The 20,539-nt window shown below is 38.7% G+C and overlaps 1 protein-coding gene across 1 annotated transcript; it reads right to left on the minus strand.

Moving 5' to 3' along the window:
- Positions 1-274: 274 nt before the first annotated feature.
- opn6a (opsin 6, group member a) lies at positions 275-13,574 on the minus strand. Its single transcript, XM_036586073.1, has 6 exons — positions 13,451-13,574; positions 11,637-11,842; positions 4,879-4,978; positions 3,944-4,048; positions 2,267-2,490; positions 275-1,111 (listed from the first exon to the last, which is right to left on the minus strand). The coding sequence occupies exons 1-6, from the start codon at positions 13,572-13,574 to the stop codon at positions 599-601; spliced, it is 1,272 nt and encodes a 423-aa protein (XP_036441966.1). The 3' UTR covers positions 275-598.
- Between the last annotated feature and the right edge of the window lie 6,965 nt (positions 13,575-20,539).

A 20,539-nucleotide genomic window follows, 5' to 3' on the forward strand; every position in this document is an offset into this window, starting at 1 on the left:
TTGCAATATAGTACATTTTAAATGTGGCACTTGTTTTCTTTCCCAGTTTATCAAACCTAAATATCATGATGCATATCATGTATTGTGAAAAGTATCATGATGTTATAAATTTGCCATACAAGTCATCCAAAACAATACTTAAGTATAGTAACTTACAGTATATTACCCTACAGTATATATATAGTAACTATATAATCATAGTAGGTATAATTACTTTGATGGCAATTGTGTTCTTTTTTCTGCAGTAATGCTGAAAAACACCACTATTTATACTGCACACAAGTCACAGTGTGAGGCTTCTTAAGATGGTAATAGATTTAAATCTTCTATTTTCTACACCTAGAACTTGTCAATGTAAAAATAATTCCAAAACTCTGCTCTGTGGAGGTTTCTGTTTGAGGTGAATAGAAAAGATAGATGAAGAGAATGAGGTAAAATTGTAATAGAACTTTTATTTTCATATTTTAATGCTTACAGATATCTCATACAAAAATATCCTTTCTGATCTACTGCTCAAGTAATTCATTTTTGTCTGGGAAAATCCAATCATTGTTCATATAAAACCTGGAAAAAGAAAATTACAAATGAAACAAGCATCCTACAGTCTGTCACACTCATACTCTGGAGTTTCAGATGCCTGGGGCACCTCGATGAAGAACACCTCCTGATTGGCAGGTGGAGGTGTCGGGGGGCGGCTGCCCACCCCGGAGTCAGGGCTGGGGGCGGGGATGGGTGGTTCTCCGCCAGGCTGGGGCTTCTTTTCCATGTTTTGGTGGGCTGGACCATGCCTCTCCTCTCTCTCGACTCTGGGCCTGTGGCGCAGAACGTTCGGGGACGGGCCATCTCCTTTCCCTCTGATGTGTTTGTAGCGTTTGAGCCGGACTCCATCTTTGCCTTCTCTGGCGCAGGGCAGCAGAATGCTCACGTCCTTGCGGAACTTGGAGCTGAGGCCGAAGTAGATGAGGGGGTTGTAGAAGCTGGCCGACTTGGCGAAGAGGCGGGTGAAGATGCTGGTCAGGCTGGGCACGTGAAAGCCCCAGGCTGACCACATGGAAACTACAGCGTACGGTGACCAAGCCAGGATGAAAGCGGTGCAGATTACTATAGAGACCTGAAATACAGAGAGTGCAAGACAACTGGATTACTCCTACAGAATTCAAAGAAAAATTTCCATTGGATTAGGTCATTTATTGCTGGATTTTTAGGCACAGGTTGGTGAGAATTTTCCCCTTACTTCAGATATATTTGATTAGTTAAGATACACTACATGGCCAAAAGTATGTAGACACCCTTCCTAATTATTGAGATCAGGTGTTTTGGCCACATCCATTGTTAACAAGTGTAAAAAATCGAGCATATATAGACAAAACTGTCAGCAGAATGGGTCGTACTGAAGAGCTCAGTGACTTTAAACATGGCACTGTCATAGGATGCCACCTTTGCCACAAGAAATTCATCATTTCTGCCCTGCTAGGTCTGCCCCTGTCAACTGTAAGTGCTATTATTTTGAAATGGAAGTGTCTTGATATTTGCTTTCTACAGTCTGCCATGTGCCACCCCTCTGCCCCCAGTGTCACTGTTTGTGACAAATTATATGGTCACCCTAAGTTTGGCTAATGTAGCTAACAATTAAGTCAGGTTAATACCTCCCTAATTAGCACTGTGCAGACCTAAATCACCAGACACTCACAGTCACAGTCTCAAACTGTCTAGAGCTGTTAAGTAATCTCAAATAGACTTTCAGGGTTTCTAACACCACATGTTTCTGTATATCATACAGCTAAACAGTAGTAGCATCTTTATGACTCAACTAGTTGTATGCTTTTGTCCATTTTTATAGATAACAGAAGTCATATGGTGTTAGAAACCACATAAGTTTATTTGTGATTAACAACTTGACACAGTCTGTGGTAAGTGTGTGATGATCTGGCATGCACTTTGTATGATGCTAAGTGCATTTAGCACAATGCTAATTAGTGCGGCTTCCATTACCTGTTAGCCGCATAACCTCATTGTTGCAGAAAAACTAAAAAAGCAAAGTTCAGACACCAAACATATCTTGACTGATTGATTACATTTGGGATAAAGAAACTTCTATAAATGTAATTTTTTGCTGAATTACTGCTTTAAGTAGATGTTTAGTTCATTTGCTATAAAATTTTGGCCATGAAAGATAAGCATATCTATCTGCTTAGACACATATAATATCCATGTTTCACTTTATTAAATAGAAGACCAAGAACACTGATGAACAAATTACACTCACAATGGTGACGTCCCTCTCGATCTTCCTCTGTCTGTCTGTCAGGTCGCCCTCTGCAGACATGGCGTTTCCTCTCTTCACCGTGTTGATGATGGACACGTAGGAAAAGAGCATGACCAGCACAGGGACGACGAAACAGAAGATGAGGATGGTGATGATGTAGGATTTGTGGATGGTGGAGTAATTTGCTTTTGCCCAGTCAATCTCACAGGTACCATACCCTCGATCTGTAGAAGCAGGAAGGACGTATTTTACAAAGTGACTTAGTTTGAGAATAAATTAAAAGGCATAGAAAAAAGCTGAAATATCTTTATTATTAATATTAATACATATTTTATGTTATTTAAACCCCTGTTTTAGGGGTCCCTCAGTTTGTTTGTATCATGCATTTTTCTTGAATAACAAGGATGGAATATGGTTGGAAATGTGATTTAAAAATCGAACATAAATGGGCTTTCGTCTTCATAGGTAAGCATGCAAGTCATTATTTATTAAAAGTGATTTAATTGTGTTTAAAAGCTATGTTTATTATGACAGTTGTGCATGATTTTTTGATATGAAGAAACACTGCAGATTCACAGCAGAGGGTTTTCACTCCTCTCCTTTCACGTCTTATTGCTTGCTAGCAGCTCAACACAGTCACATTTCCCACACAGAGAGACGACACTGTCTTAGTCAATCTGACAACAGTGTTATGATAAAATAATATGTAATTTTATTATATTAACAAAAAATTTCTGAATGCATTTCCATTCCGCCAGTGGAATGGCCACCACAGGGCCTGCAGAAACAGGTTAAGGTTATGCAGCATGGTGAATACTATTAAGTCAGAATAAAAGTAATCAGGAAAAAAGTTCCTTTCTACTTTCCACAGTCATCACACTTAAGCACAGCAGGGAATCGGCAGGGCAGGGTCTTCTGTATCGGTGCCACTTTTAATTTGGACCCACAGTGAAGGCCCATATACTGCACAGGCTGTGTATTACCTCACTGGGTAGAACTGTGCAGACATAACTCCTTTTTATTGTGAGGAGTCTGGAGGTCACAAGCATAAACTGGAACATTTATACTTGTTATGGCACATTTACAATACACAGGCATGCACTCCTTAGCTACTATATTAGAAACCACTACCTTGCTGGTGTACAGTTAGATACTGGCATGTGCAATTTGTGTGGTGTGCCATTTTTCAGAGAAGGGATGTTCTATCCCAGTCCTGCAGGGCTGATTTCTATGCTCAAATGCGCCCACTAAACCTGGTAACAGATTAGTTGAATTAGATGTGTCTTTTAACTGTGGCCTCCAGGACTGGAAGTGAATAACCCCATAAAGAAAAGAAAAATATTTTTGCATACATTTTTTATATTTGGAAAAAAAAAACTGGCCATTTATTAACATTTTCAAATTTTGCATGTATTTCTTTTCCGCATGGCCCTGCTACAGACATCATCAGGGGTCAGTTTCTGATCTCAGAGCTACCCTAGCACTCTCAAGCTAGCAATGACAGTGACATATCTGATATAGTCACACCGGCACCACACACACTACCATGTCCACACTGCCATAGAGGAGGTCTGTAGTTGTACACCTGCACAGTGGACCTATAAGGTAGATTTCTGATAAAGAGAATGGAGAGTATATATAGACACTGCCCAAACACTGTCCCAGTGTCATACTGACCTGTGTAGCTTCCCCAGCCCAGCAGCGGCGCCCCAGACCAGAACACGGCTCCAATCCAAATGAATATGATACACATGCCTATAGTGGCATTCGTTATGCAGTGTGCTGTGAACAGAAGGCACAGTCGTTAAAAGCAGCTACAAAGCGTGAAATTATACTGCCATTTTTACTGTAATGTGGCCAACTCTGAACTGTACAGTGCATCCAGAATGACTGAAACCCCTAGATTACAGGAGAGGGAAAAAATCCTTCATACCTGTTAATGTTGAAATGTATGCTTTTCAAAGAATTTATCATGAAATGTTTACATTTCAATTACAACCCACAGAGTGTTTTTAAGATGATGCAAGATTGTCTAAATCAAATTCTGAAAACTGTTCATACAAATTTTAAGTGGTCAATAATTGAGAAAAATGAGAAATCCTTTCTTTCTATAATCTTTTTTTTAATTTATTAAATTATTTCAGTGTATTTTCAAATCAGATTTTTTCAAAGGTTTGGCCAAGGGTGCCAGTAATTCTGGAGGGAATGTAGCAGCAAACACCTGCATTGCATTTGCTGCCATAATAAACTAATCAATATTTTTTTTCTCTTTTTTATTTTTTTACACTATTTAAAAAAACACATAATGTAAAAATTTCTCTTCGAATACTCTGTCAATGCAAGATTCAACCGCGTGGGGGGGTCTGAAGCACAAAATGTTCTTCCGCACGTGGGAGGCAATTGCATATTTCAAATCCCCAAATCCTACATAGTGTTGCTTTAAGAATGTTTTTCCTTCTCCTATAAAGTTGCTGTTTTGGAGATAAGAGTTTTCCTTATGACAGCAAAGGTATGTTCATTTAGTTAATACGTCAGCACAAAGTGACATTAATTGAAATTAATTGCAGCCTACATGGCCAATTTAGGCCAAAGCTGCTGATTCCTCGCCTCACCTTTGCTTGGGTGGCATCCCTTGATGTATCGGGTGATGCTGATGGTGGTTAACGTGTTGATACTGCCCAGGCCAAAGAGCAGCGTAAAGAAGCCATCAACCTGTAGAAGGCACAAAAACTTGTATGAGAGATAACAGTACTGAATGAGAGATGTTCATTCAGCAGGCAATCCAAAGGCACACCAGTAACTCTATTAGCATGTCAGCACTTGTAAGCATACAGATTTTTTAAATACAGGGTTAAGTTATTCTTAGAAAACTCAGCTATCTCAAATGGTCTTATTTGTTCAAAACCACTTCCTGTGCTGTTTTTTGGGTCTCTCGGTTTGCTGTCATATTTGTCTCCTGAAATGGACGAATCAATTATGCACAAAAAGTAAAAGCACTTGGTTCTTAATGGACTGTTTGAGCACGATTCAGAAACTGATTATAATTGTGGTCTCTAAAAGCTGTGATTCAGTAAGCCAATTTAGAGACTGCCTGGTGCTAAACGTAAGGGAAATGTCCCAGGTCTCTCACATCTAACAGTGCTGGAAAAACTGTGTATTTAATAAACCAACAATTTATTATATTTCTTACATTTTACAGAGACACAGTACTGTGAAGAAGTCAGGGACTACCATTTATTTATTTAATTTCCAGTCAAAATGGTCATTAAATACAATACATTGATTTTTTTTTAATCAGGAAAAAAACTATATTACTTAAAGATAACTATATTAAACAAAAAAAAAAAAATAGCAATAGAATAATAATAGAAGCCTCAACAACTAAATATAAATCTTTTTTCAGTATTTAGTGTCTCTCTATCACAGCTTCCATTCTTTTCAGGAGACTCACTTTCAGTTTTTCAAAGAAATCTGCAGGGATATTTTTCCACATCTCTAAAGTTCAGTCTTAGAAGTTAGTTCAATTTTCTGCTTCTCACAATCCAAGTAATCCCAAACACATTCGATGATTTTGAGGTCTTTGAGAAGACTAGCAGCTTCTGTGTTTGATTTGAAATTTTGTTCTCTTTTGTCTGTAGGTGTTTCTTGACAGCTACACATCCTTTCAGACTCATAGCGTTGAGCTGTCTTCTCACAGTGGAAGGATGGACAGATCTGAAGCAAGAGTGGAGCTTGAAGACATTCTTCAAAGACATTGTTCATTCTTATAGAGAACAGTATGACATATAATCTAAGGAACCACATAAGCAAGTCTATTTGAGGTTCCTGAACAATTCAACACAGTTTGAGGCAAGTAGGTAATAATTCAGGCATGCAGTTTCCATGAGGATAAGCTTCCATTACTTGTAGCTACATTAGCCACTAGGGATGTAACAATATAATGTACTGTATTCAACTGTATCAATTTGCATTGCAGCAGACTGTATCATATTGCTCTATCATGACTAGCATGTTAGCTTGTGTGTTAGCTTGGAGCTAACATATTAACTTGTTTCTAGAGTGTAACACAATAAACAGCACCATACTTCTCTAATGCAGAACCAAAACATGGAAACATTTTAACATATGGCACATTTTCAGTTTCTGCTATATTGAAAAATGTATTAAATCGAATTCTGAGAATTGTTACATCTCCATTCACCCCACAGCTCCAGTGTTATGTTATTCTTTAGTGATTCTACTTTGTCATTTTGAGTCAAACGGACCAGCAGGAACACCCAGTCAGTCCTAGAATTTTAACTCGTGACCTTCTAGTCACTGGCTTACCAGTTCTACTGCTAGGCTACCAGCCACTCAGTCTAGCATAAAGAAGCAAACCTCAGACACCAAACATGTCTTGGCTGATTGACTACAATTTGGAAAAGAGGAAAAACGGGGAACTCCACCGATTTTGCATAATTACTTAATCATTCAGTGGTTAAGATGTAATCAAAATCATTCAGAGTAATTTGATGTGAAATGCTCCTTCCCAGAGGAATTTACTGAGTCAAAATTGTTCACCATTGTAGTACTAGGAACCAGACATCTGAAACATTTAAAAAAAAAAAGCTACGTCCCATTAAGTTATTATACAAAATAGTTATGAATGCATTTCTTAATACCTGAGACATTGTTTAGTGATAGTTTTATTATGAAGTTTTGGCCTAAAATGTATTTTTAGTATAAAGAATTATTCCAGGATTATTTCTGTGTTTCCTCTCAAAACCGCATTCTCAACTGAGATCAATGTGCGCGAGCTAACATGCTTTTGTTGTAACTAGCCTGGCGAGGTAAATACCTATTGCTTGGCCTACTTTGACAGTCTGTTGTAAGCTAACGGCTAGCATTGATATGTGCATGGTGGCTAACTGCGATTAATTTATTTCACTTACAAGCATTTCTTACCTGGATTCCAGTCTCTGTGGTGGAAAATACAACAGAGAGAACATCAGTTTTAGCAACTGGCATTTGAAGAAATCAGCTTTGCATTTTTTTAGTCTTGAGTAGTTCAGTTTGTAGAGTTGTTTGACTTTGGTATTTGTGTGTAGTTTCAAAACATTAGCAGAACAATTAGCAACAACTTCAGGATTTCTGGTACTTGTAACAGCAACCGAAATAAAAAACACATCATACCGTTTTCTCCATTTATTTTTGCATCCTGGTAGTTCACCACCATTGTAAACAGTTAACCATCTATCGCAGCACCTCTGATGAATATTAACATAAGCTATAAGTTTTGCTGACCAAACAACACAAAATGCAACCAACCCAAACAACACAAAATGCATACAGGGCGGTGAGGTGCATGCAGGGCGTTGTATGGAAAAAATAGTACCCAAAGAAAATGTATTTTTTGGAATTTTACCATTATCAGCGTGATATATAATAACTTAGTTCACTGTTCGTTTAGGATAACAGATACAATTGTGATATTTAAATTGTAAACATAAGGACGTCTGGTTCCTAGTACTACAATGGTGAAAAATTTTGACTCGTGAATTTAGACACATTTCACACCAAACCACTCTGAATGATTTTGTGTACATCTAAACCATTGAATTGCAAAGTAATGTTGCAAAATCGGTGGAGATCCCCTTTAAAATGAGAAATATGAGCTATTTCCTCTGTAAGTGGCATAGGTCTGTCATGACAACAAACAAGATAATCAGCATGCAGTGGAGATGTGAATCCTCTCAGGACGCTTAATGGCAGATTGACTGGTCATGTCTAAGCATATCCGCGCTCTCCCTGTCCAACACACGACCTCTGAATCAGCCGACTGAGGCTATTCTGTTCCTACAGTATGTAATCCTCCCTAATTCAGACTCTCTCTCTCTCTCCAGACACTGACTGCCAGAGCAGATTAACAGATTAATCTGCTTATTTGGGCAATTCAGCAATTTGCTATTAAACATCAATCTCAATCTCAATATTGTAGAAAAAGCGCAGTATAAATCAGCCAGGAGACAATGTTTTACACTTCCTATTCACAGGTGGGCAACAGAAATTCAACCAAAATCAGTAGACTATAAATAACGATTATAACCAAACTGTGGAATTAAAGGGGAAGTCCAATGATATTTCAAATTTTCTGCAGAATTGAAATATGAACAAAAAATTCAGACATAAACAAAGTCTTTCTGAGTTTAATGTGAGATGCTGCATTCTATTGAAACTTACTGAGTCAGAATTGTGCCCAGTGGTGGCGATAGGTGTAGGAACCAGTCATCTAAAGAGTTTAATGCCTCTAAAAGCTCCCTCACAAAAAGTTATAACATGAAATGGTTATGAATACACTGCCAAATGCCTGAGACGCCGTTTTATGATTGTTTTGAGATAAAATTTTGGCCTAAACTGTATTTTTTTCTAATCTTAGAGACACATGCAGGGCAAAATAATGTAAATAATATAAGGCAAAATTGTCCAAAGAAAACTGTTTTCAAATTAACCTCTTTTTTACTGTTACATATAAAAACTCAGAACACAGGTTCACTGGTGGTTTTGGATAGTAATAAAAGTGGTATATTTGTGCTGTAGACATCAAGATCACTGCTTCATATCACTGTGACAAGTCTGGGCCCCTGGAAAGAAACTGTTTGGGCCTCGTACCTGAAGTCAGAGAACCAGACCAAGAAATCGGATCAAGAGTCCAATCCGATATTCGTATTTTTATAGATGCTCGCTGTACAGTGCACACATCAAATAAAGTTAGTACCAATCTTCTTTAGGTAAGATACTCTAGGGTGCTATTTGCTTTTAACTCCTGCAGTAAGATTTTTTTTTATTTTTTTTTTTACATTTTTCAAATGTGCGTATGTGACAGTTCTATACATGCACATAAATCATAAAGGGTCAGGCATATATTTCAGAATATCTGTACATACATGCTGTGTACATATATGTAAGTATCAAATATTGCGCTTAACATTTGGAGCATACATGTATGTCTGATGAAGAATGAGCACATAATATCTGGAGCCACAGTTATAATTGTTACTATACCTGTTTGCTTTTAAATATTCAATTATTTAAATGTTTCAGTGAATAATATTTTAATATACCTTCTGTTTTAATGATTTTATTGCATTTTTACTAACTTTCACTTCATTAGAAAGTATTTGGAAGACACAATAGAGATATATGGCTTAATATTCTAATTTAAAAGTATGACATTTAAATGTATTTCATATATGTTGAGCTATTTACATTTGTATACATATGTATAGAGTCTTATGCACAAGTTTGGACTAACAAAAAACCTTATATTACATGATGCTGGCAAATATATGTTTTTTATCATATAACTCTATGTTAACTATATGTGTTACACATATATGTTTGTATATGTTTATATATGAAATATATGTCCCTTCTCTCAATTATGAACACAGATACTGCTAAAGACTGAGTTTATACCAGAAAGCATGACATGGTCAAAACTGGATCAGGTTTAAGTGATACTGATCTTTTAAAATATGCCACAATCGGTTCTGATACTGTTGTGAAGGTCCCTAATGTTTTCTCTCTGTGATGCCTCCTCTAGTGGCTCTGAAAACCTTTCCCCCTTTTCGCTCCTTATGGGCAACCCTGCCTATCACCACCACTGTGAGTTGGTAAGTTTCTCTATAATAAATAATTTCACATCAAACCACACTGAACGACTTTATTTACATCTCTGCCATTGAGGTATACACCAATTTTGTAAAATTGGTGGAATTTCCCTTTAACAAATGTTCAGATATTACAGTTCTTATTTTAAAACCTTTTTTACTGTTTAGCTCTGACACCATGGTGTAATGGTGTTACGGTGTAGATCCCAAGCACTCAAGCTCAGAACATCTGCTACTCACTTTTTCACAGATCGTCTGTACAGAACGAAAAAACATTACTCACTTTGATAAATTATACGCAGTGCTACTGACAAATTACCTATCCACTGGTATGAACTCTGCTCTAAAGCCGTAATCTCACGGTTATTCATAGAAACGTCATTATTCACTGATCCATTCTGCACCTGTCAATGAGTACAAATGAGTCCCTTCATCACTTTGCTTTTAACAGGTTGTGAAATTAGGACGCATTAGCACTGCCAACACCACACCCTGAGTCCCGCAGCTAAAAGACGTGTTAAAGTGCAAAAAGGACATCCAGCTTTCTCTTTGAATGAGACTAGCTGTGCTAATGGCTTATTAACAGAGCCATGGATTGAGAACCATCTGAAGGTAATGACAATGTTTGTCTAAATCCAGACAAAACATGATTTTGTCTGGTCTTTCTGAACAACCAGCTTCAGACAGCAAGGAAAGGCCTTTGATGTTTCTGAAAACCAACAGGTTGGATGGTTTGTTTAAAGGGCCCATTCCCTGCATTTTCCTTGTATTTTTTCCTCCTGGGGTCTGTTTATGACATTTGGGTAGGTTTTTACACCAAAAACAGTTATAATCAACATTACAAGACCATTTACCAACTATTCTTTATCCCTTAGAAATAAACAGGCTGTTTTTGTTACTTTAAGACTGATATATATGTAAATGATCTTTGTTCTGATTGGCTGTTCTATACTGTGTCTTATTCAAAAAGCTGGGCTGAAACGCTCTTCATAGCTTCAGCGTGAGTGGGCGAGGTTAAGCTGTTTTAAGTTGAATAGGCAGAAAAATGTAAAAGAACGAGTGACATCCCAAAAACAACTTATTCAAATCGTAGCATAGTTTCAGTATCTGGACTGTCCAGACTGGGGCAGTGAATAAAAAAAACAGTAAATTCAAAAAGGGCAGTTTATTAATTTCCATATATGGACCATATTGACTTGGGAGTGAATAGTTTTGACACTTTAACAGTGTTTGCAAAAAGTGTCAAACTCTTTCACTTCAAAAATGCAGGGAAAATATAATTTTCCATGATATCACAGAGTTTGATGTAGTATGTAAACACTGTTCAAGTTTCAAAACTATTTACTATTTGAATTTATTGTTTTTTTACTTAACAAAAAACAACATATTTTCATATATTCAACCTATTCAGCCTACATCAGTTTAGTTCCACCCATTCATGCTGAAGTTGTAAGGTGTTTCAGTGCCAACTGCCTTTTGAATGAAACACAGTACATGGCAGCCAATCAGAATAGAGCTTATTTGCAAAAATCAGTCTTAAAGATACAGTGAGTGATGTGAGCTTGGAAATTGGTTATGTAAAATTGAACTATGACAGTTCTTGCTACATAAAACCACACAAGTGTCAATAAGGGACCTCAAGAGGAAAATGTAATCCAAGAAATATGTATAATATGGCCTCTATAAAGCTGATCTTCATGCTTTAGCCCACAGTGTCGTACCTGGCAGGTCCACACGGATGTGATGAGGTAGCCGTTGTCCCGAAACACATTGAAGATTTCGAGGATCCCGCGTGAGTATCCAAACACGGATATGCTGGCGTCGGATATAGCCAGGTTTAGAGTGAGGTAATCTGTGGGCTGCAGAGACGTCCTCTGCTTAAAGAGGACGAAGATCACAATGCTGTTTCCAAACCATGACAGCCAACCTGCCAAATTAACAACACAAAATATTTAATACAAATATAACAAAGAACTAGACTCCAGGATTATTTTTCCTCTTTGGAATTTAAATGGATAATTATTAGTGAAAATGTTTGTCTTACGCACCTCAATTCCTTACTCTCATCACTACATACAGTTGCAAAAGTTTGGGCACCTCTGGTCAATTTACTTTTTTTATATTAACATCCTCTTCAGAGGATTTCTGCATATTTTAATGTACAATTACTTCTTGCTGAATTTCACATATTGGGAAAAATACATAAAATATGGCCTATGCAAAAGTTATGGCACATTTGATATGTTTTATTTTTTCCAATATGCTAAATTCAGGGAAAAAAAAGGTATTGTGTACAGAAATTTGCAGAAAGATGTCCTACTTATTTATGTTCTGTGTAGAGTGCAGAGTGTTAATGTATTTGCACAACATGTAATTTGACCAGAGGTGCTCAAGTTTTGCAATAGTCAACAAATAATATATAGTAGTTACTGATGTTAACTGAAGAATAAGCCTGCAGTTTAAGGGTTAATCCTGAAAAAATATTAATGCTGAAAACTGAAATATTCTATGAACAGTTCATTGAGATACAAGTCAAATAACAAACCCTCTATAGCTCTGTTAGCTAAGCCCAGAGAAGGCCATCAAGCTTCAGTCATCTTTCACTAGAACCACAAATAAGCTGCAAGTCTTCCACAATACAGGCCAGCTTCTACTGCTCTGACGCTAATGACCTGAAAGCTGCCCTACAGGTAATCCAGAGCATAGGAAGGATTCAAATGAGCATGACCCTGTGCTTCTGAGATCAATTCAAGGTCTTAAGAATCTAATTTTCACCATCAGTTAAGCAGCAAAGCTTTCATCTTTGAGAGAGAAGAGAAAATCAAGCTGCTTCAGATGTGAAAAAATCCACAGGTGTTTCTGTCCATCCTTCCACTGTGAGAAGACACTCAACACTATGAGTCTGAGAGGATGTGTAACTGTCAAGAAGCCCTTACTGAGAAAAGTTAATAGACAAAAAAGGAAAAAAAAATGTGCAAATCAAACAAAGAAGCTGCTAATGTTCTCTAAACAATGGACTGACCACGCCAGTCCAGACCTCAACATTACTGAATGTGGCTGGGATTACTATGATTGTGAAAAGTAGAAAATGCAACCAACTTCTAAGACTTAACTTTGTATATATATATGAAGTAAAAAAAACACATTAGATAGATAGATAGATAGATTGATTGACATTGAAGCCACTCCAACACTGTCTGCTACGAAAAGTAATGCTTGATTCACGTGTTCATCGTTTCCACATGAATAAACTATTACAAGATCAACTCGACACTTTTACATTGTGCTGCTGTTTTATTCATGTATTAATATTATACACAATTGAATTAAGTAGCCTAAATTCAGTGCAGCTCTTTTTTACAGTGTAGAAATCGGTTGTTGAAACAGGCACTGAAACGGCTGGCATGTCACAGCATACAGTCACCAAAACATCATATTTACCCTGACTTCATCCAGACAAGCATCTCTAAAGAAGATAAAATCACCGGGACGAAAACTTTGCGGATAAACACAAGCTCGATGAGCTGAAACTCACCCAGCAGCAGCAGGTATACTCCTATGATGGTCTCGCCCTGGTCAGAAAGCGGAGGGTCTTTGCTGGTCAGGCTGAAGTTGTTGTTCCTCCACGGAATGTTCACCTGTGGCGGAATCAGAGACATGCTGGCAGCGCGAGCCTCGGCGCTCCTCGGGCATGAATGACCGGAGAGGGAAGGAGGCGAAGAGCGGCTGTTAAAAGCTCCTGAGCCGTTTAGGACACCCTGCTGCTCACACACACACACACACACACACACACACGAAGTGTGTAAATCCTCACTATAAATACCGCGCGCCGCTGCCTGCAGCCCGAGATGGTGACGTGAAGCCTCGGTAATCCAGCTAACCCCCTCCAGCAGGTGGAAGTCCAGTGACAAAGATTAGAGTGGACAGCGTCGCAGATCAATAGAAAATATTTACTATCTGTGCAGATCAGCTGTATAAAGTTCGATCACCCAGTATGGAGCTTCAGAAGCGAGTCTTTCACTACAGAGACGACAGATCGCTGTCCGCGGTGCTGAAGAGCAGCACAGATGCAGAAGATGTAGATTTAGGATGTAGAAATTCACTACTCAGTAGGTATTTAATGAATAAACATCTAAAATATCAATTAAACAATAACATTTGCTAAACAATGGCTGGTAAAACATTGTCTAGGACAATATAGTGATGCTGGTTAGTACAATGTAGTGGATAACACTACTGCCCTTCACATGTAAGACTGAGGTTTGATTCCCCATCTGGGTAAAAAGACAATTTGTACATTATTTCAATAGTTCTTGTTTTCACATTATAAAAATGACTTCAAGTACCACATGGAAGAAAAGCTGAATAATTGTATTGCTGAAATAAAACCTAATGCTCCTGAAATAGTTTTAAGAAATTGTAAAAATAATTACGCGTATACACCGATCAGGCATAACATTATGACCACCTCCTTGTTTCTATGCTCATTGTCCATTTTATCAGCTCCACTTACTATATAGGTGCACTTACAAGTGGATCAGACATAGCAGTGCTGCTGGGGTTTCAACACTGTGTCCACTCACTGTCCACTCTATTAGACACTCCTACCTTGTCAGTCCACCTTGTAGATGTAAAGTCAGAGACGATAGCTCATCTGCTGCTGCACAGTTTGTGTTGGTCATCCTCTAGTCCTTCATCAGTGGTCACAGGATGCTGCCTACAGGACGCTGTTGGCTGGATATTTTTGGTTGGTGGACTATTCTCAGTCCAGCAGTGACACTGAGGTGTTTAAAAACTCCGGCAGCACTGCTGTGTCTGATCCACTCAGACCAGCGTAACACACACTAACACAACACCACCACATCAGTGTCACTGCAGTGCTGAGAATGATCCACCACCCAAATAGTACCTGCTCTGTGAGGGTCCATGGGGGTCCTGACCACTGAAGAACAGGCTAAAAGGGGGCTAACAAAGTATGCAGAGAAGTGTAAACAGCATATATATATATATATATATATATATATATTTGGGACACCTTGTTTCCTTTTGTCGTGTATGATGACCTTATTTTATGTTATGTTCTTACTTATCCCTCAAAATGAAAAACAACAACAATAACAAAAATGAGAATAATTCATCTTCTTTACCACCATAAGCATGATCATAATAATCTTACACATGCAGTGCAAAGAAATGCCCTTTTAAAATTGCCTGGTAATGGCCTCTCCACTATTATTACTTTATTCTATTCACTGTATTTGTATTTTATTGATCATTTAGAGAAATATTTGTCAATAGTCTGTGTGCTTGTCTTGTCTGGTGTTCAGTATGTTACCCGTCCTACATGTGTGCACTCACCAAGACAAACCTTGTATGTGTAACACTTAGTGAAATAAAGTGATTCTGATTCTGATGACGGGTTAAACTGCAATAAATGGCTCATAGAGCTTGATGCTGTCTGAAATGGAGTAAGTATGACATTTATACACAGCAATATGATATTTCTACTTGAATTACAATCAAAGGAAGACACGTGAGCACTGAGACAGACACTGATTTATATGTCCGAAAGTTAAAAAGACACCTGCTCATCCAGCATTTCTTCTGACATTAAGATTATTAGTAGTGAGTTTGTCCCTCTATGCTGCAGAAACAGCCTCTACTCTTGTAGGAAGACTTTACACTAGATCTTGGAACATAGCTGTGAGGATTTGATTCCATTCAGCCACAGGAGCATTAGTGAAGTCAGGTACTGATGGTAAATCCTCAGTTCTAGATCACTCCAACTCATCCTGAAGGTATTGGATGGAGCTTCATCATTACTGAGAATGCAGTTCCACTGCTCCACAGCCCAGTGCTGGGAGGCTTCATACCCCTATAACCAACACTTGACATTGGGCATGATGACCTCAGGCTTAAGTGTGGCTGCTCCAGAGTGCAAAGCAATGGTGCACCTTAAAGAGTAGCAGAATTCACTAATTATAAAGGGTGTATAGATACTTTTGGACCTATGTATTTGTTATTATTCAATGTTAATATGCTATGGACCATTCCAATGCTACTCTAATAGGATCACTGAGCTAATGAGTGGAGGATGTGGGAAAAGTGCTCAAGGCTTTAGAATAATCCTCACACGTATTTGATTCCTTAAGGTTCCTAAGGCAGACACAAAAGCATGCTGCAGGCACTCATACTGGAAAAAAATTAAGCTAAAATGAATATTTCAACTTTTTTGAGCCTCATCTGTATTTGCTGCAGCTGTAGCATATGGTCAGTTACCATAATATTAACACTTTTCCTTGATCTTAGAAAAGATCTGAAAACCCATTGACTCAAAACTCACTCACAATAGAGGTCAGTGGGCAGGTGCTTCAGCTTCTAGGTTCAGGGAAATTATATGTTATGGTCACTGACTCTATGCTACAGATGTGCAGACAGCAATGAGGTTAATTCCCTTAAAACAGCTAATGGAAGAAAACCCCAGTGAATGACTGTAGTGCCTGCTCAGTGCTGAGCTTTCCTGCTTTTCAACATGTTACACTAATGATCTACAGAGGCCATCATTTACATTACCCTGTGAGTCATGTGGTGACGGAAGAAGGCTCTATTCCTGTCCCAGTGAGGTTTGGTGAAGCGCGTCAGTATGCTTCATGTGTGCTTTGGCATTGTCTCAGCTATCAGAAGTCTAATTGTAGCTCATTATTTTAAAAGCCTCTTCCAGCTTCCTAGAGAAGTAGAGTGCAGTGTTACTTTGGTGCTGTTGTTGTGGTTCTACAAACATACCCTGGTTAACATCTTACAGCCCACATTACAGTAAAAATCTGAAATAACATATGAACCTAAAGGATCAATTACAAAGCTGCTTTGTTGAGTTACAGTTATGAACACAGCTGGTCAGTCTATACTGAGTTGAGGGTTTAAAGTGATGAATCGGCCAAAAATAAAACAAACAATTTCTGTTTTAACCCAAATGCAGTTGATCAGCCAAGATATGTTTGGTTTTGGAAAACTGCGTCTTCACTTTTGCACTGGAGCTACAAAGCTAATGGAGCTAACGAGTAGTGAAAGCTCACAACGAGTTTAGTGTCTTGCAAACGGTTCTAAATCATTTCTGATAGTGTATGACATACTGTTGTCTATGGACAAAAGTACATTGCATACAGTGCAAAGACTACATTTTTGTTTACATTATTTTCAGTAAAAGCAAGTACTGAAAAGTAAAAGTTATTCATCCATTAAAGGCCCAGGGAACCTAAATCTGAGTTTTCTTTCTAATTAGGTTAATCTTGTTCTTGCAGGCAAACAGTAAACATGTACTACATACACTATATTGCCAAAAGTATTCGCTCGTCTGCCTTTACACGCATATGAATTTGAGTGACATCCCATTCTTAATCCATAGGGTTTAACATGATGTTGGCCCACCCTTTGCAGCTATAACAGCTTCAACTCTTCTGGGAAGGCTTTCCACAAGGTTTAGGAGTGTGTTTATGGGAATTTTTGACCATTCTTCCAGAACTGCATTTGTGAAGTCAGACACTGATGTTGGACAACAAGACCTGGCTCGCAGTCTCCAATCTAATTCATCCCAAAGGTGTTCTATCGGGTTGAGGTGAGGACTCTGTGCAGGCCAGTCAAGTTCTTCCACACCAAACTCGCTCATCCATGTCTTTATGGACCTTGCTTTGTGCACTGGTGCATAGTCATGTTGGAACAGGAAGGGGCCATCCCCAAACTGTTCCCACAAAGTTGGGAGCATGAAATTGTTCAAAATCTCTTGGTCTGCTGAAGCATTAAGAGTTCCTTTTACTGGAACTAAGGGGCCAAGCTCAACTCCTGAAAAACAACCCCACATCATAATCCCCCCCTCCACCAAACTTTACACTTGGCACAATGCAGTCAGACAAGTACTGTTCGCCCGCCAAACCCAGACTCGTCCATCAGATTGCCAGATTTTACGTGGCCTACCACTTCGTGGCTGAGTTGCTGTCGTTCCCAAACGCTTCCACTTTTGTTATAATACCACTGACAGGTGACTGCGGAATATCTAGTAGTGAGGAAATTTCACGACTGGACTTGTTGCACAGGCGACATCCTATCACGGTACCACACTGGAATTCACTGAGCTACTGAGAGCGACCCCTTCTTTCACAAATGTTTGTAGAAGCAGTCTGCATGCCTAGGTTTTATACACCTGTGGCCATGGAAGTGATTGGAACACCTGAATTCAATGATTTGGATGGCAACATAGTGTATGAATAAATTTGAATAATATTCCAATGACCAATAAATGACTGATATATTTCACCACATTTCTCTCCTGTGGATGTAAACTGGGTGGTCCCAATCTTGGGTAACACTTCCGTAAGCATTCCTTTTACCAATCACAAGGCTGACATCTCTTGCCCCACCCACACAAAGCAGTTTCAGAGTCAGGGAAACTTAGCAAGCTAAAGCTAATGCAGGACAAACAAAAGCTTACACATTCCGCCCAAGACTTTTTTGGTCCAGTTACCGTCACATAAAACCTGGATAATGATTTTAGCTCTGTATGAGAGGCGGAGCAAGCTAGAAGTGTTGGACAGCTGTAAATCAAACTGCTCATTAGCCACACCCACACAGTTCTCAGATAGGTCTGATCAGCAATTTGTATTATATTTAGATCTTATATTTTTTATTCAGGCTTTGCTGGATATTTGATATGACACTGAAGTTTTTGATACTTTATTCTGTGTTCCCTGGAATTTTAACAGAAAATTACGTAAAAGACCCAACTACCAATAATATTACTAGTATTTTCCAGTCTTTAGTGCATTTATATGAAGTTTATTTTGTGCCGAAATGTTTGAGAGAAGATCCTGATGTTTGAAAGAGGAATGGTTCCGGTTTGAGAGGGCAGCGCTGCTCTGAGCGCGCAGTTAATGAACTTGAACGCACTTGTCAGCACGAAGTGCAGCAGGTAAACACCTCCGGATTTGCTCAACAAAACACTCTGGTTTCATTCAAAACTTCTGCACAACAGTACATTTCCCTTTCAGAACTCGCACGTGCAAAACACTCCGGTTTTCACTCAAAACTGGAGAACTTGCTCAATGGTGCGCTTCACCTTCAAAACTCGCACGTGCGCGCAAATCATTTCTGCTCTCAGCTCCACAGCGCGCGCTCAACTTTCACATCTGCTCGCTGTAAAATGTCCGAATGTTTGTGTCAAAACTCCAGCCAATCAGAGCTGCCGAGGGGCGGTTCTTATCAGCGCACCAATCATGGCATCTTTTCTTAAGGCCAGTTGGTCAAGGCACGTTCGTGGCTGTGGTATTGAGTCGGCTAGTGCGCTTGTATCCTCGACATTAGCTAGATGGCTTTTAGCTTTCTAGTATTTATCTAGTAGTATTTATCAGTAATACTCTGTCATAAATAATAACGTATTAATCTAACTAACATCGGTAGGTCGGCCATTTGTTTCCTAACAGAGACTTAACGTTAGCTAACTTCAAGAAAATAGCTTAACATTAGTCAACTAAGCTGACGTTAGCAAGGTTTCTTTAACTGTAGCTCACAATGTCTAACAGTGTTCTATTGAAAAGTCTTAACTCTCCTATAGCGATTGTCTTCATAGGCTCATCTTGTTAATCCTGTATATTTATCTTGTATAATGGCGTCATCAAAAACCAATGCTGATGCCATGCAGTTTTATATGGACAAAAACCCTCTTTTCAGTGAGTACAGGGAGTAACATGGTTCCTCCTACTTTGTTTATTAGACATAACACTGTAGTTCTTTTCTAAGGCCCATACATAATGTATTTTCCTCTGTATGATGTTCACACATCGGTTACTGTAAATCATTGATTAAAAATATCAAGCATCATCAGGAGATCGCGAGTTCGATCCCTGGTGATGCTACAGCCATCCGTAGCCGGGAGTCCAAGAGAGCACAATTGGCCTCGCTCTCTCTGGGTAGGATGCCCCCCCTTCTCCCCCATCACTTAACTCGATGCTAGTCAGCGCAGGCGTCTGTTAGCTGACGTAACAGATCTGACGGTTGGCGCTTTCCTCCGAGCGCGTTCAGCTGTCCAGTGACGTTGCGTGAGCGGCAGCTCGAAAAGATGCGGTGGCGCTTCACAAGTCTCGGAGGAAGCCTGTGTTAGCCTTCGCCCTCCTAGCGTTGATAGTATCGTGTGATTGGGGGAGTCCTAACTAGCGGGTGGAATTGGCGACGACTAAATTGGGTAGATAATTGGGTTAAAAATCAAAAAAAAAAAAAAATCAAGCACACAAACTATAAATATAAGGGATTTTCTTCTCATTTTCTTTGCTACCATCTCTGTATTTCCACCAATCATTTTGAATAAGCAGTATACTGTAAAACCCTAACATAAAAACCGCATGATTCTGAAACTTACTGTTAAAAGACTTAATTGGCTGACTTATCATCTGTTGTTAGCATTTTAATGTGTTAATGGAGTTAATATCCTGGACACTAAGTTTAGGTTATCATAGCACACTGACATTTGGCTTCAAACCAACCTCCTGTTGATGGATGCTAAATAACAACAGGAAAATACATTATGTATGGGCCTTAGAAAAAGAAGTACAGTATTATGTCTAAAAAACAAAACAGAAGG

The sequence above is a fragment of the Colossoma macropomum genome, unplaced genomic scaffold (genome assembly GCF_904425465.1).
Source record: "Colossoma macropomum unplaced genomic scaffold, Colossoma_macropomum, whole genome shotgun sequence".
NCBI lineage: Eukaryota > Metazoa > Chordata > Actinopteri > Characiformes > Serrasalmidae > Colossoma > Colossoma macropomum.